The sequence below is a fragment of the Populus euphratica genome, unplaced genomic scaffold (genome assembly GCF_000495115.2).
Source record: "Populus euphratica unplaced genomic scaffold, PopEup_1.0 scaffold39.1, whole genome shotgun sequence".
NCBI classification, from domain to species: Eukaryota; Viridiplantae; Streptophyta; class Magnoliopsida; order Malpighiales; family Salicaceae; genus Populus; species Populus euphratica.
In genome coordinates, this window is record NW_011499897.1 from 1,352,487 (window position 1) to 1,379,073 (window position 26,587).

Here is a 26,587-nt window from a genome sequence, read left to right on the forward strand (position 1 = left end):
GGCGTGGATTTTATATGGATGGTGGAAGGTGCTAGAAAGAAGGTTCGGGAGAGAAATTCTATTATTGTGGATGATTCTGGAAGGAACGAGGACACGAGTCTCCTCCTCCTCTTTCTCCTCTTTTATTATTACAATTACTATTAATATTATTACATTCTCTGACTTATTGTTCAAGATATATGGACCCAATAATCGAATATGAAAACAGAAGGACTTGTTTGTTTGTTTTTCAATAAAATATTTTATCTTGAGAAAAAAATCATAATTATTAAATTTGAACGAATTTGATTGGTCCAGTTTTTTCAAAAACGGGTATAAATAAAAATCTAGTAACATTCAGTTAACCCTTAACCTGGATAACCTAGTAAAATTAATAGGATTTTTTTAAAAAATATATATATTTTTAGTTAGAAATCTTATTTTTTTAGTTATTTATTGATCCTTTAAAAAATTTATTATATAAATACTAAAACATATTTTATTTTTTAATATAGGGTATGAAGTTCTTTAATATGTATATTTTATATTCATAAAAAAATTATATTTTAAATGATATAGGGTATGAAGTTCTTTAATATGTATCTTTTATATTCATAAAAAAATTATATTTTTAAATAAAAAATAAAAAATTTAGTTTAAATACTTTAAATTAAAATAATAATATAATATTTTTTAAATATGATATAAAAAACATTTAAATTTTTTTTTGAACTCTATTATTTATAACAAATATAGTTTATATTTGTATAAAGTGTTTGTTAACTTTTTTATATAAAATATTAAAATATTAAATATGTTTTTAAAAATTTTCAAGTTAAATTGAGCTGATATAACTTGAAACTCATCTTTATTAATTCTAGATCAAATTTCATAACTATACACACACACACACACAAAACTCACTCTTTTTTTATGCGTTTTATTTTTCATTTCAAAATCTTATTACAAGGTATATTACTTAAATACCCATTATCACAATACAAAATAATTTGTTAAATATTTTTGTAAAATAAACTGACTTGACATGTGCTCGTTCAACAGTGCAGTGTATATTTATATATCAAATTCTGTATTGTTTTTCTTAAAAATTTTAGATTTAAATGTGCTAATATTAAAACTGTCAATAGCCATCGAATCCTTCTTTCAATATTTGAAATGCCACCCCCAGAAAACCTCTAAAATCTCCGAGTGATCCAAAACGTCCGTTAGACGCATCCATTACCACCAGTAGGCAGCAGCAGCAGCAACAGACAGACTCTCTTTCATTTCATTCCTACTCACTGATCAACTCCAAAAACTCAATGTTAGATCTAGGTCCGTTCTCAGACGATAAATTCGACCCGAAAAAATGGATAAACTCCGCTTGCAAGACCCGGCACCCACAAGAATCACTCGACAAACACTTGGTGGATCTCGAAATGAAACTCCAGATGGTATCCGAAGAGATCGCTGCCTCTCTTGAGGAACAGAGCGCCGCCGCTCTCCTCCGTGTCCCTCGCGCCACTCGCGATGTCGTTCGTCTTCGTGACGACGCTGTTTCTCTTCGCACTTCTGTCTCTTCCATCCTCCAAAAGCTCAAAAAGGTCAGCTCCTCTCAAGGCTCCCAGTTTTTGTTTAGATCTAAAGAAAAATTAAAAATCATGATTAATTAACACAGTCCGATTTAAATGTTCATACATTTAGGCAGAGGGAACATCGGCGGAATCTATAGCGGCACTTGCGAAAGTTGATACTGTAAAGCAGAGAATGGAAGCTGCTTACGAGACCTTGCAGGTTAAATTTTAAAAAGATTCGTGTCTTACTAGGAGAATTTGATTATTATTATAAGGTGTTGAATGTGATTTTTGTGTTTTGTTAATTTGAATTTTGATTAAAATAGGATGCGGCGGGGTTAACGCAATTGAGTTCCACAGTGGAGGATGTGTTTGCTAGCGGTGATCTTCCTCGTGCTGCGGAAACATTGGCTAATATGAGGCATTGCTTATCTGCTGTTGGCGAGGTAATGATTTTTGCTGATCTGGGTTTTATTTGTTCAAGTTTTTTAGGTTGTGCTTTTTGAAATTGGAAATGAAATCATTTTGTATGTTTCTAGGTCGCTGAATTTGCTAATGTGAGGAAGCAACTCGAGGTTTTAGAGGATAGGTTAGATTCAATGGTACAGCCTCGCTTAATGGATGCACTATCTAATCGCAAGGTAAGATACAAATACAGAATCTTGTTTTGGTAGCTGTAGTTGCTTTGTCTTGATTACTGAATTGTGTGCTTGTACATTTGCTTTGATGCAGGTTGATGTTGCTCAAGATTTGAGGGGAATTCTGATGCGAATTGGGAGATTTAAGTCTCTAGAGATGCATTATACCAAAGTTCATCTAAAGCCTTTAAGACAGCTATGGGAAGATTTTGAAACCAGGCAACATGCTAATAAGCTTGCAAGTGAGAGAAATGAGATGGATAGGCTATCAGGCAGCAATGATTCACAGGCAATTTCATTTGCAAGTTGGCTGCCGAGTTTCTATGATGAATTGCTGCTCTATCTTGAGCAAGAATGGAAGTGGTATTACATTTTAATCTTTCCAAAATTATAGATTGTCTAGGAATACATATTTTTAAAACTAAAAAATTTCATGGTGAATGGATCATCTGTCATAGGACCATTAATGTATGAAAGAGGTGAATAAGTAATGTTAAGATCATCTTAATTCTGTCAATTTCTGATACAGCTGTCCCAACATTAAGTTGCTTACTTGCTTCAGAATAGTGGTGTTGAGAAAGGATCAATAGTAACTGATGTCTTTGTGTCCTGGTGAATGAATGCATGCATAGGAGGCTAGAATATTTGATTCAGTATGTAAAACCAAAACTAAACAGTATGAAGGCAGTTACATAGTTTTAGGATAACATTTGATTGTGCATTTCTTGCATTCTATTTTCTCAGGAAAGTTTGTTCTCTTTGGATTTTTAAGTGAAATGCATTTTTAAGTGGCTTTGGAACCATGGTTGTTGTCTCAAAAAGTTAGGTGCCATCATCTGTAATGATTAATCATTGCCTTATTTCAAATGATATCAATTTGTAGTTAAAACCATTGTCTGCAGGTGTACAATTGCTTTTCCTGAGGACTATAGAACTCTTGTGCCGAAGCTACTAATTGAGACAATGGCAGCTCTGGGGGCAAGTTTTATTTCCCGTATCAATCTTGCCACTGGAGATGTTGTCCCTGAGACAAAAACACTTGCCAAAGGTTTAATCTTACATCCTTTGAGTTTGACATCTTTAATCATATTGCTTTGCATGGTTTAATGCCATCGGGCTCAAGCACCTGAAACAACAAAAACTAGGTTATTCACATTCTATGTGCATTTCCAGGTTATTGCTACCTTGTTTGGGTTAACGTGATTGTTGATTTAGGCTTTTAAATTTCTCCATTTCATTGGGGGAAGTAGTTGATTGTCTTAGAGGATGCTCTGATGTTTTGAAATTGGTAATTGAGCTATAACCATGATCTGTTGGAATTGGGTTTAAGGGTTTTAGTGTGTGTCTGTGTGTGTGGGGTGGGGGAGGGAGTGTGCTATCCCGCCATGCCTTCTTATGAATCAACAAAAGAAAAATAAACGGTAAATTTGATCTGGTAAGCATTGCAGAAAAGTAAAAAGAGAACATATGGCAACTTCATTTCATGTTATTTTGTTTTTGTTTTAATATTATTTTGAAAATATGCTGAGGTTAAATTTTGATTTTCAAATATTTGTTGTGCATCCTTCCATTTCTATTTGTAAATGCAGGTATATTGGATATTTTATCTGGAGATATGCCCAAGGGCATCAATATCCAGGCTAAGCATCTTGAGGCTTTGATTGAATTGCACAACATGACAGCCACCTTTGCAAGGAATGTTCAGCACTTATTTTCAGAATCTGATCTCCGAGTTTTAATGGATACGCTGAAGGCAGTCTACCTTCCTTATGAATCTTTTAAACAGAGGTAACAATCAACTAAACTAGATGCTCCATTTTGGTTGATTGATTTCTTAGTTTAATCTTTTGCTTATAGTATAGCTTTATTGGGTTCATGGCACGAGGACCTTTTCTTGCTCAGAAAGTCAACATGTTTAGTTTGCTGAATAATGAGGTCTTCTGTTTCTCCTAAAAGTCTGCTGACAATTCTCATAGTAGTGAAGAGGGGGTTTGACCATTTTAGAGACAAGAAAGTGTTGTTAACAAACATAGGAATGTTAAAAAAAACTGGCTCATCTGTTTTCCTTCAATCTCATCATTTTTTTCCTCTCAGGCCTTCACAATCACAACCACCTCTCATTCTCTTAATCTCTTTCCCTTCTCTCTATTCTCCACTTTCACGTAAATTATAGTTGCTCATTTTAAAGTTTGATATGATGAAGTGACGTGTAATTTACAATTCTTATCTTTTTTGTTTGGTAATCAAAAGGCTATGAGAAAACAAATGAAAATTTCAAGAATCCAGATTGAACTTTTATTTTCTTAGTCAAATCATAAACCCAAAAGCACGTTTTAGTTTCTTCCTGCTGGTCTGTCTTGGTATATATTGTACCCTAACTGTTTGATAAAATGTTTGACTGTGATTTTTGTTTTGTTTTTATATGTGTGATTTTTGTTTTGTCTTTATATGGAAATTGTGATAGTTTTTATGTTGTTTCTAATATATGCATTTTAGAGGTCTTATTTAGTTCCAACAATTACAATCCAATACTTTTTTTTAGGATCGTCGAATAATAAGAGAATTAATATGCCCAATTCACGGATATCTGAAATATCTACAAAAAATTTATCCCAACCCGATACATCCAACCTGCTCCTGCTTGGGTCCAAATTTTTTTTGAATGAGTCAGGTTTATATTATGTAAAATATTAGAAGGTGAATTGAATACAATTATGGATCAAAACTTGACCCGCTATATCCATGAACATCCCTCAAACATTCATTTTCATGACTGGAAGGGGAATATAGGTTCTGCATCACTTAATTCAGTAAAGATGTTGTGAGCTCACTTACCCTAATCAATTTACATGATTGTGATAGAAGAAAGTGCCATCGTGTAAACTTAGCAAGTCTAATAGAATTACATAATTGTCAAGTTAATCTATTACTTTCAGTTTCAGCTCATGATAAATTTGGTTTTAAGGTGATTTGTGTTTTAGTTGGGTTGCTGATAAGGTTTCAGTTATTTTGATGCCCATTATGACCACTAACAATTCAGTTATTGTGATAAATTACTGGGGATTTTGCTGCTATCTGTTTTAATATGCTCAATTAACTGCTGACCTCTGTTTTCTTCTCTTTCCTGGTTTTTAAATGTGGCATAGACCATTGTCTTCCATTAGTTGACTACTGACTGGATGTATTGCAGGTATGGACAGATGGAGCGTGCCATCCTCTCTTCTGAGATTGCAGGGGCTGATCTAAGGGGAGCTGTTACACGTGGTGTGGGAGCCCAGGGCATCGAATTGAGTGAAACAGTTCGGAGAATGGAAGAGTCTACTCCCCATGTCATTGTTCTTCTTGAAGCAGCTGTAGAAAGGTGCATCAGCTTTACTGGTGGTTCCGAAGCAGATGAACTAGTTCTTGCACTTGATGATATAATGTTACAGTACATTTCTTTGCTTCAAGAAACGCTCAAATCCTTAAGAGCTGTGAGTGGTGTAGATAACATAGTTGATCCAAAGAAAGACACAAGTTTGGAGAAAAAAGAAGGGAGTCAAAATGCACGCAAAGTTGACATGGTCTCGAATGAAGAGGAATGGTCCATTGTTCAAGGGGCCTTACAGATACTCACAGTTGCAGATTGTCTAACAAGCAGGTCTTCTGTCTTTGAAGCTTCCTTGAGATCCACTCTAGCTAGAATAAGCACAAGTTTGTCTTTTTCAGTATTTGGATCAAGTTTGGACCAAAAACAGTCTCACATGACCATTATTGATGGAAATGGTGAGCCATCCTTGGGACAACGAGCTGCCTTGGATGTGGCAGTTGTACGACTTGTTGATGCTCCTGAGAAGGCTCGGAAACTATTTAACCTTTTAGATCAGGTACATAAAATATAGGACCTGTTTACTCCTCATTTGGGAAAATGACAGAGTTCATGCTGCTGGGCCTTGAAATAAATTTCTGCAGTGATTTTCTTGGTTTTCTAGACTATCAATTTGCCATCCAGTGAAACTTTCTGTTTACTTTAAATACATGTTTCCTTGCCATTTCATTTTTTCTTAAACTCTGTAATACTGACATTCTCATGCTGTATTGCAGTCCAAAGATCCCCGCTTTCATGCACTTCCACTGGCATCGCAGAGAGTTTCAGCATTTGCTGATGCAGTGAATGAACTTGTTTATGATGTCCTCATATCTAAAGTACGACAGCGCCTCAGTGATGTATCTCGTTTGCCAATTTGGTCTGCAGTTGATGAACATAGTTCTTTCCGTCTCCCAACCTTCAGTGCATACCCTCAGTCATATGTAACCAGTGTTGGCGAATATCTCCTTACCTTACCCCAGCAGTTGGAGCCTCTTGCTGATGGCATATCTAATAATGATGCCAACAATGATGAAGCACAGTTTTTTGCAACCGAATGGATGTTCAAGGTAACCACTTTATATCATAAGGATAAAGCCACGGCCTTTTGTTTTCATATTTTCTGAGTGCTTGAATTGCAATTAAAAAGGAACAGGAGTCAATTTTGACCCAACTAAGATATGCATGTGCCAATTTAGAAACTGAGAAGGCCTGATGACCAGCTGACCAAGTTTATTCTCCTTTTGGTTTTGGTAAAGGTTACCTGATCTTAAATTCCTGAAGATTCACTGTGGTCGTTTTCTTAGTTTTAGAAGTACAGGGACTTGAAATAAATTTCTTTGGTAACATAGATTACCTCATCCCAGTGATGCCATTGGTCTAGTTTTCAAGGTTTAGAGGATGAGTTGGGGTTAGAGTGTTCAATTTGGAATCTACTTGCCAGAAAACATGAAATACAACGAAAGAAAAAAAGGAAAGAATTTGTCAGCAAAATAGTAAAGGTCTTTAATATGATTAGCTTATGGCTAAACTGAAAAAGAAAAAATGGTTGTTACCTGGAAAAAGCTTGCAAAACGCACTTGTTCTTTATTACAGTACTTGGAAGTCCTTCAGAAGCTTAGTTCTTAGTAGACTACCGTTCTCTTAGCCGGATTTTAATTTCTGATGTTGTGCAAATTTATATAACCAGTTCGATGGGGTACATTGTTGTTGCCATATTACAGGTTGCGGAAGGTGCCACTGCTCTTTACATGGAGCAGTTGCGGGGTATTCAGTATATAACAGATCGTGGCGCGCAACAACTATCTGTCGATATTGAATACCTGAGTAATGTACTTTCTGCTTTATCGATGCCAATTCCTCCAATCCTTGCAACATTCCACACTTGCCTATCGACCCCAAGAGACCAGCTGAAGCAACTTGTGAAATCAGATTCAGGGAACCAGCTAGATCTTTCAACGGCAAATCTCGTGTGTAAAATCCGCCGTGTGAGTTTAGATTAGAATCTCCCTCGCCGGAAATTTTGATGTTGAAATAAACAGTAGTTCAACTGAATCATACCATCTCAGAAGATTAAGTTGTTGCCCCTGCCTTTTTATACGCATTGTTGCATGTATGTTGCCTTCACTCTGCAAGTGTATTCTTTACTGTTCTTTCATGATTATATAACGGTTAGCAAAAAAGCTGCCAATTTTCATTATGGTGGCGGTTGGTTTGGGGAGCTTCTTGGATATCCCCATGCCAAGCCATTAAAGATACCTAAAATTATTGAGTTTGTTTAGGGAGGGAATGAACCTTCTCTAGACCCGTGACCCAACCCAGCCTTGAGCCAAATCTAATTACTATGCTTCTAGTGATTTCCATCAAAACCAAATTTCCAATCACCAACACATATACGATGACACGTGGGATAAATTAATTTTTTAAAATTATTTTATATGCTATGGCAAGATTGATTTTGAACGCATTTCAAGATAAAAAATAATAAAACAAATTATATGTCAAAAAATATATGATGGAGAGACTTAGTCTCTACCAGACTTTTTTCTCTTCTCCTTTCAAATATTATTACAGTTTATTTTTTATTGATAGTTATTGTTATTTTTTTGTTTGTTTTATTTATTATCAATAAATTTATTTTTAAATTATATTATTAAATTAACTAAATTTATTAAATTTAACCAAGTTAATAATATAGGTCTTAATTTTTTTTATTTTCTTAATAATATATATGTTGTTTAAATATTTTTTCAATAATAAAAAACTTTGGAGGATGACGAGTAACCTATATAGTATAATACAAGCTTTGTGATTCTGAGCTTGGCCTCTTTATGGAATGAAATGTACTCCACTAGAGTAAAACAAAAGAAAAACATAGTGATTTTTATCCCATTATATATATATATATATATATATATATATATATTGTTAGTAGTTTAAGAATCTAAACCAATTAATGCAGTGAAAAAGAAAAGAAAAGCATAGCTAATTATTTTTAATCTGAACCAATTATTATATCACCCTAAGCTGTGCAATTTGAATTCATTGTGAATTTGATGAATATATAGATATACTTTTTCTCCAGATTAATTATTTTTTGAACAATAATATTCTTATATTTACATAAGATTATATGAATATATATCTCACAATTTTGAATAAATTTTAAATACTTATCTTTTTTTCCTTTCTGGCGTTGAAGATTTATCTTGATTAAGATAATATTTTATTTTATTTTTATAATTCAAACTCTTGGAATTAAGTTATTAGTTGTCCACGATTATTAAATTCATAACAAGTCTGTTTTTAACTCTTTTTTTTAATTATTATTAGTATTTTGTGTTTTTTTTCTAGTCCATATTTACCGCTAGTTTTCACTGTAATTTTTAAAATTTATGTGATGCCACATAATGTGTAGGTAATCTGTTAGTTGATTTTATGAGATGGAAGGAAAATATTAATTGACTTTAAGAGGTAGCATAGAATAAAAAAACAATATCTTTTAAGTACTCGGTGTTAAGGTTAAATATGTTTTTTTTATTAAAATTTAATATTTTTGTTTTAAATTAATTTTTTAAAATTGTTTGAATATACTAATATAAAAATAATTTTAAAAAATTAAATACTATTTTAATATATTAAAAAAATACTTTAAAATACAATAATATTTGCCGCAATTCTAAACATCAGAAACAGAAACAAAAGGGAGAGAATAATTTCCTTAAACCAGAACAGGGATATACTATACTTGTCCCCAATCTGAAGTAAGGCATCAAAGCTCAAAGGCACCCCCACTCCATCGTCACCCAAACATATATCATAACATTCCCATCAATCTTCAAAACCAAACCCTAAAAATTGGAATTCAACTTCAATCTTCAGAAAAACCCTAAAAAAATTTATAAACCATTCAACGTAATCTCTTTTATTTTGCTTTAAAAGAAAATAAATTTCTGTTAATTAGCCCAATTCCCACCATCAACAACTCATGGACCTTCAACGCGCTATGCTAGATGAACTCATGGGTGCAGGTAATTAAAACCTAATTTCTTATTCGAATTCTTTCAGATTTACAAATCTTTGATTATTTGATTGATTGTACGGCGCTGTTAATTTGTTTAGAAATCTGGGCTTGTTTGTTTTGTTAAAGATCGTAATTTGACGGAGGAAGAGAGAAAAGACTACAAGGAAATAACATGGGATTCAAAGGAGGTTTGTGCCTATTACATGGCCCGGTTTTGTCCCCATGACCTCTTTGTCAACACCAAGAGTGATCTTGGTAAGTTATTTTTAGCTTTATTTGATCAATTTTGATTGGGTTCTGTTAATTCCAGCTTGTATTAAACTCTTGGTATATCTGTGTCTGAGTTGTCTTTTGGTGATTTTTTGATATCTTTCTCTAATTGCCTTTTGTTCTTGTTGTTTTCGCCGCCAGGACCATGTGATAGAGTGCATGATCCAAAGTTGAAAGAAAGGTAGGTCTGGAAATTTTATTTTGATTGCCAATGCTATGAAATTGCTGCGTTCTATTTCTGGTGTGTTACTGACTACGAGTTCCCTTGGGCCTAGTGCCTGAAATCAGAAGAATGATTGTTGATTTCTAGCAGGAACTTGTCAAATGTTATGTTTCTTCTTAATTGTTGAGCTCTGTGTCATGTCATTTGATTTCAATATGTTTGTTAAACTAACTACTTCTTGATGCTGATCTGTTAGTTATTAATTTGCTTGTTTATATGAGACTAACCGCTTCATATGTGCAACAAAAGATGTATCTTTTATTTGCAGAACACTGTTGGTGTGCTGTTTTTTCTACTTGATGTAACTGAACTAAACTGTTCAGCAGGTCCTTGTAAGAAGAGGAGCATGATTTTTCCGGTTCAAATTAGTCTGCAGTGTCAGTGATTTTTGCATAAAGCCTTTTGGTTTTATTTTGTTTTGATGCTTGTGCTCGCAGTGCATGATAGATCCAACTTAGGTGTTCTATCAAAGTTTGGTTGGTCTTCCTCACCAGAATTTACATATGCTCTCTGCATATGTGCTCAAACATGGTCTAATGGATTTTTTTTAATGATTTTCTTACTTTAGCTTTGAGAGGTCCCCAAGACATGATGCATATCTGGCCAAATTTGAAGCTGAACTTGCTCTGAGATGTGAGAAATTGGTAGGTCTCTTACTTCTATTTGTTTGGTTGCTTGTTATCTGTGATATGTAATTTTACATGTTTCCATGTGATCCTTTTCTTCCATAGGTGTTGGAATTGGATAGAAGAGTTAGGCGTGGACGAGAACGCCTAGCTCAAGGGGATGAACCAATAGCACCTCCTCCGCTGTCAGCTGACAAGTCTGAACGGTTATCTGTGGTGGAAGAGAGAATAAAAAACCTACTGGTGCAAGTGGAAGCCCTCGGTGAAGTTGGGAAGGTGGATGAAGCTCAAGCCCTTATGAAAAAGGTGCTATGACTTTATTTGTTTCCTATAGTTCCCTAGCACATGTGAAAATAACAAAGAGATAAAACAATGCTTTCGTGCTTTAAGTTGCAGTTCCTTCTTGAAAGTGTGATATTGTGTTGCTCTTTACATTTTCCCCCCTCTGAAATATGACATTTGGTGACTCTTCTAACAGGTGGACGAACTTAATGCTGAGAAAGCACTGATTCAATCCCAGAATGATAAAGTATTGGTGGTTCCACAGGAGAAAAAGATGGCTTTGTGTGAGATTTGTGGTTCTTTTCTAGTTGCGAATGATGCTGCAGAGAGAACTCAGTCTCATGTCACGGGGAAGCAGCACATTGGATATGGGATGGTCCGGGATTATATCACCGAGTACAAGGTGAGTTGCACTTTGTATTAATCCATCATGCAACATGTTTGTTTCTTTTTAGTCAACTGAGAATGTGGAATACAAATTGCAGGAAGCTAAGGAGAAGGCAAGGGAAGAGGAAAGACTAGCAAGGGAAAAGGAAGCCAGAGAGCGGAGGAAACTGAGGGAGAAAGAATATGAGAGTAGTAGTAGGAGGAGTGATTCAGGTGATAGGGATCGGTATAGAGAAAGGGAGCGGGACCGAGATCGTGATAGGTCAAGGAACTGGAATGGTAGGGGCAGTCGAGGTGATTGGAGGACTAGGAATGGAAGAGATGATGGGAAGGATAGGCACCGTGATCGGAGCAGGTCACATTCCCCTGTTAGGCATGATCGCGGGAGGTCACCTAGAAGTCCAGTTCGCCCATATTAGAGGATTATGTTGATATATATCTGAGTTTAAAATCATGAGGTAGACATTTTTAATCTCAAAGTTTCATAAACATGTGCTTTTGGAGTCTCACATCAATTGTCATCATGAGTGAATTTTTTCTTGTTATCTCACAGCTTTATTGAGAGTTTACCTCTCTTTCATCAAATATTTTTAGAGGAGAAAAGGGTGGAGGTAGGTATTACTTAATGCTGTTGTGACTACTTTATGGTTGAACTATATTTTTTTTATGCATTTGTCTCTGTAGCATTGCTTCAGAATCTAGTATTTGTCTTCTATCTTTCTTCATTGATGTTCTCATGTACTTAAGAGGACAGATTCAAAATATGTGCTTGAGTGGCACTGCTGCTGATACTGATGATGGTTTAGTGTCTCAATCTCGAGGTAACAAATAAATCTTATTTTCTAACAACTCGCGTCGATAGGCAGACCTCTCCTTATCATAGACTTTTTTTTTCCAGAAACCCAAAGTTGGACTATTTTTTATTGCAACCGCTGCTTGGTTAATTAGACAGGGAAAGAAATTTGGGAATCGCAAGCCCTGGTGCTATTAACCATGTCCCATTTCAAGTGAGCTTGCATTTCATTGTTAGCTCATTGATGATCTAGTAGGTAGGAAAGCTCAAATCCCCATTTATTTTGCCTTTGCCATTGTCACATGAAACTCAAAGTGACTGAGTGGTGTGAGCGCTTTGCAAATAAATAGGCAGTCTTTGAGGCCAGTAGATTGTGTTTTTGGGTGGGTGGATGACCAGGAAACCTTAACTACTCAGTTTCATGGGATAGCAGGTTTTTTGTTTTACAGAGTAGTGCGTGCCTTCGGAGTAAAAATTTCAAAAGCCAGGACCGGCCAAGTATAGGTAACTGCCCTTTACAGTATTTTTTAGAGCTCAGATGTCTCCTAAAAAACTCAATTGCTTGAACAGTATTTTTTTTATGCTTGCTTGAAAATCTACTTCAGTGGACTGGAATCGGATGCACTTTAACTTGAAATGGTGCGGTACCTCGAGGTAACTTAAATCTATATGATATATCAAATAGCGTATTTCTGTTCCAGCCTGCAGGAAAGACATGTAATCGGTTGAGAACTTGGATGGCAGAGTTGCCGGGGGTAAGTAAGGACCTGATGTGATTTGGGGATGTTTTGTGCATGGGAATGGGATATTAAAATCTGGCTGTTGCCATCTTATTGAAATTGAACAATGTCAGTGGAAAATTTGTAATGACAATTTGCGGTTGGAAAGTTTTGCGACCTTGCATTGCTTGGACTAAACTAATGTTGTAATTCTAGCATATGGATTTTGTTTCATTTTCCAAGCGTCATATCATTCCGAAAGCTTATGATCAATACAATCCCTTGTACAACTTTCTGCTTGAGCTGGTCCATGATTTGTTGGGGGTTTTTTATTTTTTTAAATTGAAAAGTGTAGGACGCAAGTTATTTATCATTTGTCACTTGTAAGCAGCTTCATCATTTGTTGAAGTTCCTTTTGCATGATGGAAGGTCGTAATAAGCTGTTGCTAATGGCTGCATGCTCTAGCCCTTGCTGGCGCATCGCATTTCATTTGTCTTTCGTTGAGATTTGTGACAGCCGCGCATAACTATAACAGGTGGACTCGAATGTAAGAAACAAAATTTTATTTACACCTATCAGTAGTCTGAAGGGAATTCAGACAGTGATTTCTTCAGCTTCGGCCAAAATTGTCCATGGAATTGCCAATTAATCTGCACAAATAATTGCCAGCTCCATTATGTTAGATGATTCTGCAAGTTTGCGCGTCTTTCAGCTGAGTATAAGCTACTCGGTGCCATACAAATAAGTTTGTCACGAAAAAAGGTGGTAGTTACTGGACTCTGTTTACTAGGAAAGTTCATTTTAGCTCGTGTTGTAGAGGGCTTTTATCCATTACCTCTGTTTTTCCATTTATTTCTTCGTGGGCGATGCGACGAATACGTTAGGGTTCTACCTCACAAAGTCCGGTATGACCGAGTTAAATCATCACCATTATTGTAATTATGCAACATGCAACAGTCAACAGAAGATTTCATTCTACACAAGACAGAGGGCCTCCAACTAGATAGCATACAAGAACATTACTAACACAAGAAAACTAACAAGGTAAGGGGGAGAAAGACAAGTCCAACCGCTTGTACACCTTACAGTATTTATCCATAAACGAATTTATATGTGGCTCTCGTTTTTAGTTTTTCGTAGCTCCCAAACCCTGCCAAGAAAGCAAATGAATAACTTTTCATCAAATTCATCACTAACACCAACAGCAGCCATTGGAGCACTTCAACCATGAATGACACAGTGGACAAGCTGGTCATCTTCCTAGCAAAGAGAGATGGTATAGATAAGCTAGTCAAGACTTTCCAGTACGTGTCGAAGCTTGTTCGCTGGCAGGTAGAAGCCACCCATCCAGACGTTGCAGAGAGATTCAAGCAATGGGAAGTTGCTTCTGGCCTTGGCAGGAAAGCCTTTAGAACCGGCAGGTTTCTCACCGGCTTCAATGCTCTTAGAAGAGGCCCTGGCTCAACCCCAACGTTTAAGATCCTAGCTGTTCTTGCTAATGCAGGAGAAATGGTCTATTTCTTTTTCGACCATTTTCTTTGGCTATCAAGAATTGGCACTTTGGACGCAAAGTTGGCCGGGAGGATGAGCTTCATTTCAGCATTTGGTGAGTCTTTTGGCTATATATTTTTCATTATAGCTGATTTTATTATAATAAAACAAGGACTAGAAGAAGAGAGGAGGCTCTTAATTTCTTCTAAAGAAGATACTTCAAAGGATGCGACAGAGAGCCTAAGGAAGATCAGAGCAGACAGAGTGATGAGGTTGATGGCCGTCGCGGCTAACGTTGCGGACTTCATTATTGCTCTGGCAGATATTGAGCCCAACCCATTTTGCAACCATGCTGTTACTCTTGGTGTTAGCGGGTTGGTCTCCGCGTGGGCTGGTTGGTATAGAAATTGGCCCTCGTAAGATAAATTTCTCAAGTCACCGTTCAAACACCTCTCTCCACCACCACTCGAACATGGAAAAAGAAAAGAAAGAAAAAACCCCATTCGTGTTGTAGTAGCAATGTAAAGTATACTCTTTTATGAGAAGATTTCTTGCATCTAAGTGCTCCATCTTATCATCTTATGGGTTTGTAGCTTTACGGTGAAACTTTCTCAAGTCGCAGTTCAGTTCAAATTCACAGCAGCCAAGTCTTCAAAACGGAAATGTTTTCCTCTATGTTGTAGACCTGGAAATTGTACTCTCCTGTTATCATTTTGGAGCATTCCTTCTTATTTTAGCTGCTCTTGGCTTGCTTTTACCATCTTTGTTTCTTATTTCAGGTAGGCGAAAGCAAACATGATTAGTTAAGGGATTGTTTGGTGTCATTTTTGTTTTCAAAACATATTTAAATAAGTCAAGAAAACTTTTTATTTTTTATTTTCAATAAATGAGAAATGACACTGGTTTTCAAGACTTTTGAAAACCCTAGGGAGTGATTTTTTAAAGCTTTCAAAACTTGTTTTTTACACTAGTAACCTATGATTTAGTGCGGTTCGAGAGAATATGATTTAGATTGATTTTTAAAGTGTTTTTTTGTTTAAAAATATATTAAAATAATTTAAAAATATAAAAAAATATAAATTTAAAATTAAAAAAAACTATAATATATATCTCGACCACAGCACCATAGTTAGATCATGATTCAATTATTAGCCTAGTTTGGGATGTTAACGGGATGGCTTGGGATCGAGTCTCTAGCACTCACGGAATGAGCCGAGATTGAAACTAGGATCTTTGAGGTTCATGCAGGGATTGGATCCAGAGACTTAAAGGTCATCATTACCAGGTTGGAAGAGTTTCGAGTTCAAGTTGGGAATGGATTTTATATTCTGTTTGGCATTGTAATTTAAAAACCTTTTTTATTTTAATATATTTATAAATAAAAAATAATTTAAAAATAATATCTATCATATTCTTGAATAAAAATATCCTTAAATTAATACCCAAATGCTTGGAGCCAGACAAAGATTAGGTTAAAGATGCTATAGGTCAAGATCAGTCCATTTGAGAATCAAGTCGGGATTGAATAAAGGATATGACCTTACCTTAAAACTTTCGTTAACATGAACCATTTAACTATATAAAGAAGCATTAGATTCAAACCTTGGGTTTACGCTTAGAGAATTTATTAAGTTTCTCTAAATATACGTGTCTTGAAGGATATGGCATTGTCTTTTAAAAATATTTTTTTTTTAATTTTTTTTAATTTTAAATTAATATATTTTTGATATTTTCAAGTTATTTTAATGTGTTAATTTTAAAAATAATTTTTAAAAAATAAAAAATATTATTTTATATTTTTTTAAGTAAAAAATATTTTTAAAAATAATCACAACTACACTTCTAAATAAATATTTAGTTTTGGTTCATGTATAAATATAAAAAAATTATTAATAATTTTTTTTTAAATCAGAACAAAAGTTACATAATTATTTAAACAACAACTACTTTAATTTTATGTGTTATCCTGGTGTGGATGACGCGTTTTTTCCTCAACATCAAATAGAAGTGCAGCCGTTATTAATATCTTACTATCATCAAGAAAAATTTTAGCTGCCCATTAATTTTTTTTTAATAATAATAAATAAATTGAATTCATTTAAATATTAAGTTGGGAAGTTGAAATAATTTTTTTTTAAAGTCGAGTATTTATTTTAGTTTAGAATTGAATTCTAAAAATTTTAATTGGTTTGAGAGCTTTATATAAAACAAATTAAAAAATAATGAATTTCAATTTCAAATCAATTCAATATAAAAGGATTAAAATAAAAATGAAAAAAAAATTAAGTAAAAAAAAATAAAAAACATTATGGGTAATTATTAAAAATATACTTGATTGTGTTTTTTTTTCTATATTGCATCTTCAATATTCTTATAATTTTTTTATCTTGAATTTCTCAGGTGTTTATTATTGCAATTGTTATTTCATGGTATAACTATGGTTAATTTTACAAAAACAGAATTACAATTATTAAATAAAAAGTAAAAGTACCCAACAAAAAAAATGGAAATGAACAAAAAATTTCTGAAGGACCCGTCAAAAAAATAATTCATGTAAATAATATTTCCTCTCCACCCCGGATATTTGAATATACAGCAGAATAGCTAGATATAATTAACAAGAATCATACTATTATGATTACTTATGAATATACTTAATTATTAATAGATAGCGGTGGTATAGGAAAACATATTTATGATTAGTAATATTAATATTATAATTATTTATTGATTGATAAATAACCTTTTATTAATCTCAGCTCAATTTTATAACAACCTTTTATTTTTAATTCAAGTCATTTGTAATTTTAAATGGCTAGTTTGATGATTGGAGATGTATGCTTTATTCTCTGACTTTTTATACATAGACGTCGAGGTAAGTGTTTTAAGGATTCGATGATGGTGGAGGTGTACTGAAAAGTAGCTTGAAAATTATTTTTTAAAGTGTAGTTTATTTAAAAATATATTAAAATAATATTTATTTTTTAAAATCATTACATTAGAGCAATTAAAATATACAAAAAAATCAAATTTTTAATAGACACATGACCAATCAGATCACGCCAGTATAAAACCAGCCTCATGCCAAAATATTGGTAAATTTATTATCACAAAGAACAAGTAAAACTGCAAGACCATTGTTCTTGAGAGAACCAAAAGAAATATTTTATAAAAACCACTGGAAAGATTTTTCTCTCCAACCATTGTTCTTGAGAGAACCAAAAGAAAGATTTTTCTCTCGCCACTGGAAAGATTTTTCTCTCCACACAAAACATGATGGCGCCACACAAAAAATCATTTAAAAAAAACAATTAGCACTTTAAATTAAAAAATATTGGTAGAATAGTATAATTTATTTATTTATTTTTGAAATAACACAATTTATATATTTTTTGATTGAAAAATACAATTTTTATAGTTTGACATTATTCTAAATAGCAACATAACAAAATTATTAAATGGGTATTGGAGAAAAAGGAGGGAAAAAAAGAATTTTGTATACATATAAAATACTATTACAATATCATTAATATTTTTAATATATTTTGATGAAATAAATCTAAAAAAAATAAAAATTATTATTAATAATAATTTGAGTAGGTCATATTTATTATAATAAAAAAGGTATTTATCAAATAAGTATAACACTTAAATTTTTATTATTATTGTTTCTTGATATTATCGAATTCTATAATTTATTTTTTTAATTTTATATCTATTTAATAATATTTTTAGATATAAATATTTTAAAAAGTGATAAGTTATAAATATCACGTTTTCAATTATAATATATATATATATAATTATATTATTTTTTTAATTATATTATCTCGTTAATAATAATAAAAAGCTAATAAGCAAAAATCTTGAGGGTGGGAGCCACGTGGCATGTTATGACAGCTGATTTGAATACGAAATCAGGGAAATAGCAATAACACACCGCTTTCCTTGAACAATCCAGTTTCTCGCAAATACAAAACGGGGGAGCAGTTGACCTTCTAATATCTTTGCACTGAAGCCCCCCACCCCACCTATTCCTTTTTTGCTCACTCGATCCAAATGTATAACAATCCTTCCCACCTGCCCTTCACCAAATCTTCCATCTCCCTCTCTTTTGGTAATTAATCCTTCGCAGATTTGGTTACCGTTTCCCCCTTCTTCTGCCCACATATATTTCTTTCCGTGTTCGTGTAGTGTTTGCTTCTAATCTCCCGAGTTTAGTGTTAGTCAATGTTCATATTTTTTTGTTTAAAAACAAGTTTGGTTTCTTTCTTGATCGGTTTCTTTTATTTTGCTTTTATCAGAGACTAAACAGAGGTTTCCTGGGTTTTGTGAGATCAGATGGCAGAAGGAAACGTTTCCAGATATGTGAAGTTAACAAAAGAACAAACTGGTGTAGAGGAGATTAAGCCTGGTGAACTAAATCAGCCCATTGAAGTTCCTCATGTCTCTCTCTCTCTCTCTCTTTCTCTCTGTTTTTTTCTTATTTTTTTATCTCAAATTTTATCACTCTTTTGTGTCAAGTCTTGAGATTTAAGATATTTTAATGTTTCACTGTCATATGCGATTGTTTCAAAGTTTAGGATTTGCACCCTTAAAGGGTTTAGCTTTTCAACTTCGATCTGACGCTGTTGTATTTGCTTCTCGAGTCAAATTATCACGCGTTTTCTTATGTGGGTTTTGAATGCTCAGTCTGAATTTGTGTATCTTTTGGATCTCTGAATTTTTTTAATTTTTGGTGAGGCAGTTGGAAGTTTGCAAATGTAATGAATGTGGGCAACCTTTACCTGAGAACTTTCAGCCTCCAGCAGACGAGCCTTGGACTACTGGGATTTTTGGATGTGCTGAAGACACTGAAAGCTGTAAGTTCATTTGTATCTAGCATTATATGGTTTCAAATCAATGTTTTGTGATGTGGGTATATCATATTTTGATATGATGTGTTCTGAACTTTTCAGAGATGAATGGCTTCTGTTACTGTGATTTATGAAGTATTTTATATTTTTATTGGAAGTGAGAATTTATGACATGGAGATATGAAACTAGCTAACTTGATCTTCTTTTCCCTCAACTCAAACATGCATGAAATAAATGGTAATTATCTAGTGCCTGTGATAAACCATAAATGGCTTTAGCCGAATCTGAGCCTGTGCTCATTGTGTGTGCTTGAAAGGAAAGTCATGGCACTTTTTCTTGAAGATCATCCTCTAGATAATATATGAACATTCCTTTCTTGATATATATCCTTTAGCTAATCGGGAACTTTATGCTCAACTCTGTGAGAAATAATTGTATCAGATCAGAAATTTTGTATTTGCACACATGGTAGCCCCGTTTATGATTTGAATGCAGGCAGTTCACTTATTTCTGTTTTTTGTTGTTTCCTAAATATATGATTTCTTTTGTTTTTAAATTTTAAATTTTCTTCTTATTTTTCTGAAATCCTTGTTGATATAAAATGGAATTCTTTACTTTTTCTAGTGCAACTTTTCCCCTGGTGTTATTTCCCCATTGTTGTTAGCAGAGAAAAAATAGTTTTTTCCCCAACTGTGGAACTTAGATGCATGGATGCCATTTGAAACCCTCTACAGATTTTACTATAGGCACAGTTCAAATTTTCAATTCATTTCAAGAACATGGTTTTAGAAAATGACTTTGATAGACCAAATGACTAATGACATTTTGGAAATTGATAGTTAATGTGGCCTTGTGTTTTTGCCATTTGCCATAACCAATCAAACTTTCAGGTCTAATGAACTTCTCAATACTGAATAGGAACTCTATCCTGAAGTTATGATCTAGTAAAAAACTGAAAATAGTTGCTGATTAGAGTTTTATGCATTGAATTGGCAAATGCAATTTACAATTTTGAAACTCAAACATATATTTTTCTGTTTTCCCAGTTTTTTCTTTCCTGTTTAAAACAAAATATAATTGAATATGACAACTAAAGTTTCATGGATGATGTTAATTTTTTTTTTTTTCATAATTAACAATGTGGTAATGACATAGATAAGACAAGGCTCAATATTTTGAATTCACATCTTATTTGGAAAGGTGTGGTTGGCTGTCACAAATTTTTGCCGTTCCTTTGTGAAGTGGATGATATTGTCCTCCGGCAACATTATGCAATTGATTCTCTTGTAATTCTTAGTCTTATCAAAATGCGTGTCGCCTTTTAGGGTTTTAATTGCTTTTTTATGCAAGGAATGATGGATTAATTCCTTGTTTTACACCTGAAAAGGTTGGACAGGACTATTTTGTCCTTGTGTTCTATTTGGTAGAAATATTGAGAGCTTGAGAGATGATACGCCCTGGATTACACCATGTGTTTGCCATGCTGTTTGCGTTGAAGGTGGCATCGCACTGGCAGCAGCGACAGCTGTCTTCCATGGAATTGACCCAAGCACGTCATTTCTTATTTGTGAGGGTTTACTTTTTGCTTGGTGGATGTGTGGCATATACACTGGTCTTGTTCGACAGTCTTTACAGAAGAAATATCATCTCAAGGTAATCTCAATTTTCTCTATTTTCATGTTCATGTTATGAATTGAAGACAACAAGGATCCTCAACACACTGTTAAGGTTAAAAAAAGCATAACATGAACATTTTGTAGATGCAGACAAGATGACTGCTTCTGGATTCCTTTAGTATTTTATGGGACCACTCAATAATTTTAGGAGTTGTAACACATGGAACACTGTAATTGTTGCTATTATTCCTTGAATGATATTGATATTTCAATGCGCTTTCCTATGGTGAAAATTACTCTTTTCAGCATACAAATTTGTTTAGTTCATGATAAAGTGCGCTGCTGGAAGTTGATGTCGAATAACAAAAAATAATGAAATAGTCATCATATAATTTTTTATGAACTTAAAGGATATTTTATTCCTTAATGATATGGGAATTTTTTACTCCAATTCAAAGCTAATGATTTCAAAAGCACCGAAGTGCATTAAATTTTAAGTTTGCCGACAGTGTCCGAGGGTCTGTGCTGCCAAACAATCAGCATGGCTTCCATTGTGCTACCTAATGAAGCCTTAATATTTTGAGGGTTGCTGCAGTGCTGATGTTTTAGCATTGTCACATTCCTGACGCCTAAAGCATAGCGCCCCACCCCCTTCCCACCCAAAAAAAAAATGTTTAATTTTTACTGTTTGCTGACTAGCATTTGTTTGGATTGCAGAATTCACCTTGTGACCCATGCATGGTGCACTGCTGCATGCACTGGTGTGCTTTGTGCCAGGAGCACAGGGAGATGAAGGGGCGTCTATCAGATAACTTTGTCATGCCAATGACCATCGTCAATCCTCCACCTGTTCAAGAGATGAGTGCCACCACTGAAAACCAGGATTCCACTCCATCCTCTGAAAAGAGCACCAACTTGGAAATGCAGCCTCTGTAAAATCCGTTCATACAATAGTACCAAGGAAGCGAATTTGATCTTGAAACTGAATTTTTTTTTTGTTTTTACAAAGAATTTCGTTGCACAAGAAGTTGCTGTACCTCCCTTGTCCATCAAAGGATTCAGAACAGTCATGCAGTTTTACCCTTATTGATACTTTTTTGTAAAGTTTACTTTTGATTAATGAGGATGCATTCTCATTCAGACTTTCTGCTTTGATATGTTAGTACCTCCTGGTTATCGTGTTGAACCAGAAAGAGTTGCTTCCACAGCCTCAGCCTCAGGTGTTAGAATTTTGCGCATTTAGCTTTTTGTACAAGAGAATCTGTTGTTGAATTTGGTGATTGGTCAAGTAGTTGAGCATTTGATTAGCAGGTTCCAAGGTAAAATCTCACATGGGAAGATTGATCATTGAACAAACAATCTTCACGTCCAACACTCCACGAATTAGCCATACAGCACCGCTCCTTTTTCGTTGTTTTGCCAGTCTTTACATGAAGGAGCTCTGCAATGCCTCCAAAGTGGATGGTATCATGCGTCTGGTTGGTGTTGCCGGCACTCTACTTTCTGATTACTTAATAAATCTAACGTATTCAGTGGCCTAATAGAGAAAAGTAGGACCCACAAATGATAGACACGAGTTACTCTTGTCACAGCTTCCAAAGCTGAACCATGGACTGTCCTAAAGCTCCCCTTCCCCCAGTCAGTTTCCATTATTTATCACTGTTAGGTCCTTTACCACTGCATGATCTCTCTATTATTTTGCGTAAAATGTAAGCCTGTTTCACTTATTCGTCTCTTTCAAAACCAGAATAGGGGGTGTTTCACATGGTTTTGCTTTTATTTTTAAATATTTTTTAAAAGTATTCTTTTCTTGAAAAATATTAAATTAATATTTTTTAGTATTTTTTAATGATTTTAAAGTATTCATTTAAAAATAAAAAATATTTTTAATATATTTTCAAACAAAAACTATTTAAAAAAATATTATATATCACAGTCCAACATTTACTTCGATTAAAACAAATATTTGCCCTCCGTCAAGTCCTAAAAATTACTAAGGCTACAAACAAACTGCCCTAATACCTACCTATAATTATAATTTTATAACTTAACTGGGGATCTACTTTAGATAAGAACAGACAATACTTGAGTTACAGGTGAGAATCGACTTGTCAAATGAGGTTTATTAAAAATACACACACACACATATATAAAACATTATTTTAACAAAATTATGATTAAGTTTCGATATTTACACCCGAATCAATCAGGACAACTTAGGTTTTTAACCCAGTAAATGAAGGTTTTTTTTTCAATCTAAACTGTTCCACCCCATATCATTCAGGTACCCATATATACCTGCTGATCTGGTACAGGTTTTAAAACAATGCCTACAACTCTCTCTCTCCAAGACGTTTTGACTGTCTAGTACAACTCTCTCTCTCTCTCTCTCTTCCCCCAAGACATTGTGACTGTCCAGGCTTGTACAACTCTCTATCTCTCTCCAAGACATTGTGACTGTCTAGGCTTGTTTCCATGGAGAGATCACAGTCAGAGACTGGAAGGAGGAGAATGGAAAAGAATAAGGAAAGGGTGCAGTTCCTACCTCCTGGGCGTATGTTACCTGTAATGTTTTGAATAAATAAGTAGGAAAATACAATAAAGCCCTTGGTGGCTTAAAATGTAGGTATAAATGAATGAGGGGGTAGTGTAGTAATTCAACAAAACTTGATAAATATAAATAGAAAGTAAAAAAAAAAAAAAAAACAAAATAAATGATCTGAAATTAGAGAGAATCGGCAGGAGAAAGAATGGAGAAAGAAGAAGAAGAGAAAAGAGAGAAATTAGAAGAAAAATAAAAAGGAGTTGAAGGAAATAAGTTTAAAGGTAAGATTATATATAAATATGTGTTGATTAAGTTTTAATTTTGGTTTTGATAAATGTTAGGGTTTTGAAAATTTGTGTTTTGGGTTTGATTGATGAATTAATTGAATTTTATGGGTTGATTGTTATGGTTAATGGATTATTTGGTGGATTTTGAGAGATTGAATTGAAAGATGATGATTTTGAGTTATGATTTTGTTTGAATGGTGAAATTATGTTAGAAATAAGGAAAGAACAGTGGGTTTCTGTTGAAATTCTGGGTTGGAGGTTGAAGATGACGAAAATTCATTTTGGTCCTTCAATTTGTGGAAATTACAGTTTAGTCCCCAAACTTTGGAAAATTTACAGATTGGTCCCTGGGGCATATTCCGAGATTCTGAACAGAATAAAAGATAAATTATGGGCAGAATTCCTGTATAGTTATGAAATTTTAACACTTTCAATTTGGTCCTTCAATTTGACAAAAATTACCGTTTAACCCTAAAAATTTGATAAAATTCCAGAATGGTCCCTGGAGTATAATGAGATGATCTGGACAGAAATGAGGATTGGTTATGGTCAGAATTTCAGTATATTCATGGATTTATGATAAGTTTAGTTTGGTCCTCCAAATGGATTAAGTTACAATTTGACCCTTAAAAATATAATAAATTACAGATTAGTCCCTAGCTGTAATATTAGCTTTTGCAGATGTGTTTGATGAATAATTGAGGGTTAGTTAGTGAAGTATTACCAATTTTATTATTTGTTTTATTGTGGATTAGATTTTGAGAAAATCGTTAATTTTTGGGTTTTTGGAATATAACTAATTAGTTCAAAAATATATAGGGTTATGGAATATATACTTAAATAAGTGTATTAAATAGGTTATATATTCTTTTGAGTCATTCTTGAATATGTCTCCTTTGTATTCAGATAATCCTGATATTCTACCGGCAGGACGTCAGTAGGATTTTCTTCGGTGTTTGCTTTTGATTTCTGTTTGCTTTCGAGTCAGGTGAGTGGATAATTTTCTATATGCATGAGAAATATTATAAATATTTGATTTGTTAATATGAATTGGATCATGCTTCTTGGTAATATATTTGGTGACTAATATTCTTGTTATAATAAGCATGATCATTCGTTGAATCCGAATTCTTGATATGAACCAGTATGTATTTTGGATTGACTTATGAATTGATAGCTCCTCATTTGATTGATGTCATGAGTTGAGCCTTGAGATATGAATATGTCTGTTTGATTATGATTATGACCCTATGGTATGTCAGTCAGAATACCCATGCTAACAGGGTAATGTTAGTCTTTGTGCACATCGTATCTGAACCCTAGTTGGTCGGGGGAGTCACCAACCTGTGTGGACTGATCATCCCACAGTACGGAGCCTCATGCTCATTGCATTTTGATTTTCTGACGATTTTACCATATGATATTCTTGTTATGGCCTATTTGAGAAACCTTTTTTATAAGAACCTAAATCCATACTTGTATATATATTTCTCATTATTGTATTATTTCGTGTGTGTATATTGAACATTATCTACTCACTGAGTTGTTGAACTCACACTCTCATTATTTATCATTTTCAGGCTTATAGCTTGATAGCAGGTCACTTTTGTTGGACCTTCAGAACCTGCTCTTTTGGTTGTAATCCGTGCATTTTCCTTTATGTCTAATTAGTGCTCCAAAACTATGAAATTATATTAACTCTTGTATTAAGACAATTCAATTATATTATGAAGTTGATTTTGTTATTAATGATGCGTTGAACTCTGATTGAGTTAGGATAAATTTGTATGTAAGTTTGGGTTCGCATAGGTATGGAACCTTGGAGGGGAACCTTGCCTATGTGCCGGTCATGGATCCGGGATTCGGGTCGTGACAAACTTGGTATCAGAGCTTTAGGTTAAAGAAGAAACAATAGTATAATTTTCCTACTTAACCACATTGGGCATTCTACTTGGCTTGTTTCAAAACATGGATTTTGAAATAATCATTCAAACCTTGTCAGTCAGCATTGTTTGTTTATTTAAGTCAATACTAGTAGTTCACTAAATTATTTGGCCACTAATTAATACGCGGTCACAAGTTTAATTGTTTCACTTCATAGTTTCTTAGTGGAGACCACATTTGTGACATGCGCTTTGCCGCGGTTGGGTAGAATTTAACCACATAAAAAAAGAATGCTATGCAAATGAAATCATGAGAAGAAGTTATTATTATTGGTTTAAGTGATAATTTAAATAATATGATTAAAAAAATATTATAATAAATAAATTGGTAAAAAAATAAAAATAAAAAAAAAAGGGGTGAAAATAACTCAAACTGAGTTTAATCAGATTATCAAGCAACTCAATGTTAAAAAATAAAACTAAAAAAATTAAAAAAACAACAAAAAATACCTTAGTTAAATGATGTTGCTATCCATTGTTAAAACCCGAAAAAAAAAATAAACTTTGAAAAGTTTAATTAGTTAAATGAGAGGTTTAATTGCATAAAATTTAAAGTCTGAAAAGCAATTAGGGACTTAATTAAACAATTCATGACCAAGAAATAACTTGCAAAAGGTTATACGACTTCAGGGATTGAAATTGGTGAAACCAAGGGTCAAATCAAAGAAAATTAAAAGTTTAATGGTCATCTAGGAATCTAATTGAACATATCAGAGACCAAGGACTAACTTGTAAAAGACGCTCAAATTTGAGGCAAACAATTAAATCTAATAGGGATGCAATTGCATGAAATTAGGAATTTAGGGGAAATTTCAAGTAAAATTAAACGGAATTGGAAAAATAGGGATTAAATTAAAGATTGTCAAATCCCAAATCAAAAAACCAGTTATAAGGATCCATGATAATTTGGCTAATATTTGAAATAACCAATTTTTTTAATTCATAAGAATTAATGGTCAATATTCTAGTATAGAATGTTGGATCTA

At 33.7% G+C, this 26,587-nt stretch overlaps 4 protein-coding genes across 12 annotated transcripts; all 4 read left to right on the forward strand.

The window, feature by feature from the left end:
* The first annotated feature begins 1,104 nt into the window (after positions 1–1,104).
* Positions 1,105–7,695, forward strand: LOC105132292 (conserved oligomeric Golgi complex subunit 7-like). Its single transcript, XM_011035695.1, has 10 exons — positions 1,105–1,583; positions 1,684–1,773; positions 1,880–1,999; positions 2,093–2,194; positions 2,286–2,554; positions 3,094–3,239; positions 3,781–3,979; positions 5,382–6,057; positions 6,275–6,607; positions 7,262–7,695. The coding sequence occupies exons 1-10, from the start codon at positions 1,302–1,304 to the stop codon at positions 7,538–7,540; spliced, it is 2,496 nt and encodes an 831-aa protein (XP_011033997.1). The 5' UTR covers positions 1,105–1,301; the 3' UTR covers positions 7,541–7,695.
* A 1,532-nt stretch (positions 7,696–9,227) lies between these two features.
* Positions 9,228–13,160, forward strand: LOC105132293 (luc7-like protein 3). 4 transcript variants are annotated; one of them, XR_843561.1, is made up of 8 exons: positions 9,228–9,568; positions 9,688–9,816; positions 9,973–10,012; positions 10,623–10,698; positions 10,786–10,986; positions 11,159–11,365; positions 11,448–12,646; positions 12,748–13,160. XR_843561.1 is itself a non-coding variant. In XM_011035697.1 (8 exons), the coding sequence occupies exons 1-7, from the start codon at positions 9,526–9,528 to the stop codon at positions 11,766–11,768; spliced, it is 1,017 nt and encodes a 338-aa protein (XP_011033999.1). In that variant the 5' UTR covers positions 9,229–9,525; the 3' UTR covers positions 11,769–11,807; positions 11,903–13,160. The 4 variants fall into 4 exon arrangements, 2 of the variants coding, with proteins under 2 accessions (XP_011033998.1, XP_011033999.1); XR_843562.1 differs by having other exon boundaries at positions 11,448–12,170; positions 12,248–13,160; XM_011035697.1 differs by having other exon boundaries at positions 9,229–9,568; positions 11,448–11,807; positions 11,903–13,160.
* A 682-nt stretch (positions 13,161–13,842) lies between these two features.
* LOC105132294 (peroxisomal membrane protein 11B-like) lies at positions 13,843–14,933 on the forward strand. The gene has a single exon (XM_011035699.1). It carries the CDS (start codon positions 14,090–14,092, stop codon positions 14,771–14,773), a length of 684 nt encoding a protein of 227 aa, XP_011034001.1. The 5' UTR covers positions 13,843–14,089; the 3' UTR covers positions 14,774–14,933.
* Positions 14,934–18,306: 3,373 nt separating this feature from the next.
* On the forward strand, positions 18,307–21,979 carry LOC105132295 (cell number regulator 6-like). 6 transcript variants are annotated; one of them, XM_011035701.1, is made up of 5 exons: positions 18,307–18,575; positions 18,658–18,799; positions 19,101–19,215; positions 20,598–20,863; positions 21,544–21,979. In XM_011035701.1, the coding sequence occupies exons 2-5, from the start codon at positions 18,695–18,697 to the stop codon at positions 21,760–21,762; spliced, it is 705 nt and encodes a 234-aa protein (XP_011034003.1). In that variant the 5' UTR covers positions 18,307–18,575; positions 18,658–18,694; the 3' UTR covers positions 21,763–21,979. The 6 variants fall into 6 exon arrangements, with proteins under 6 accessions (XP_011034003.1, XP_011034005.1, XP_011034004.1 ...); XM_011035703.1 differs by having other exon boundaries at positions 18,695–18,799; XM_011035702.1 differs by having other exon boundaries at positions 18,307–18,568.
* Positions 21,980–26,587: the final 4,608 nt, after the last annotated feature.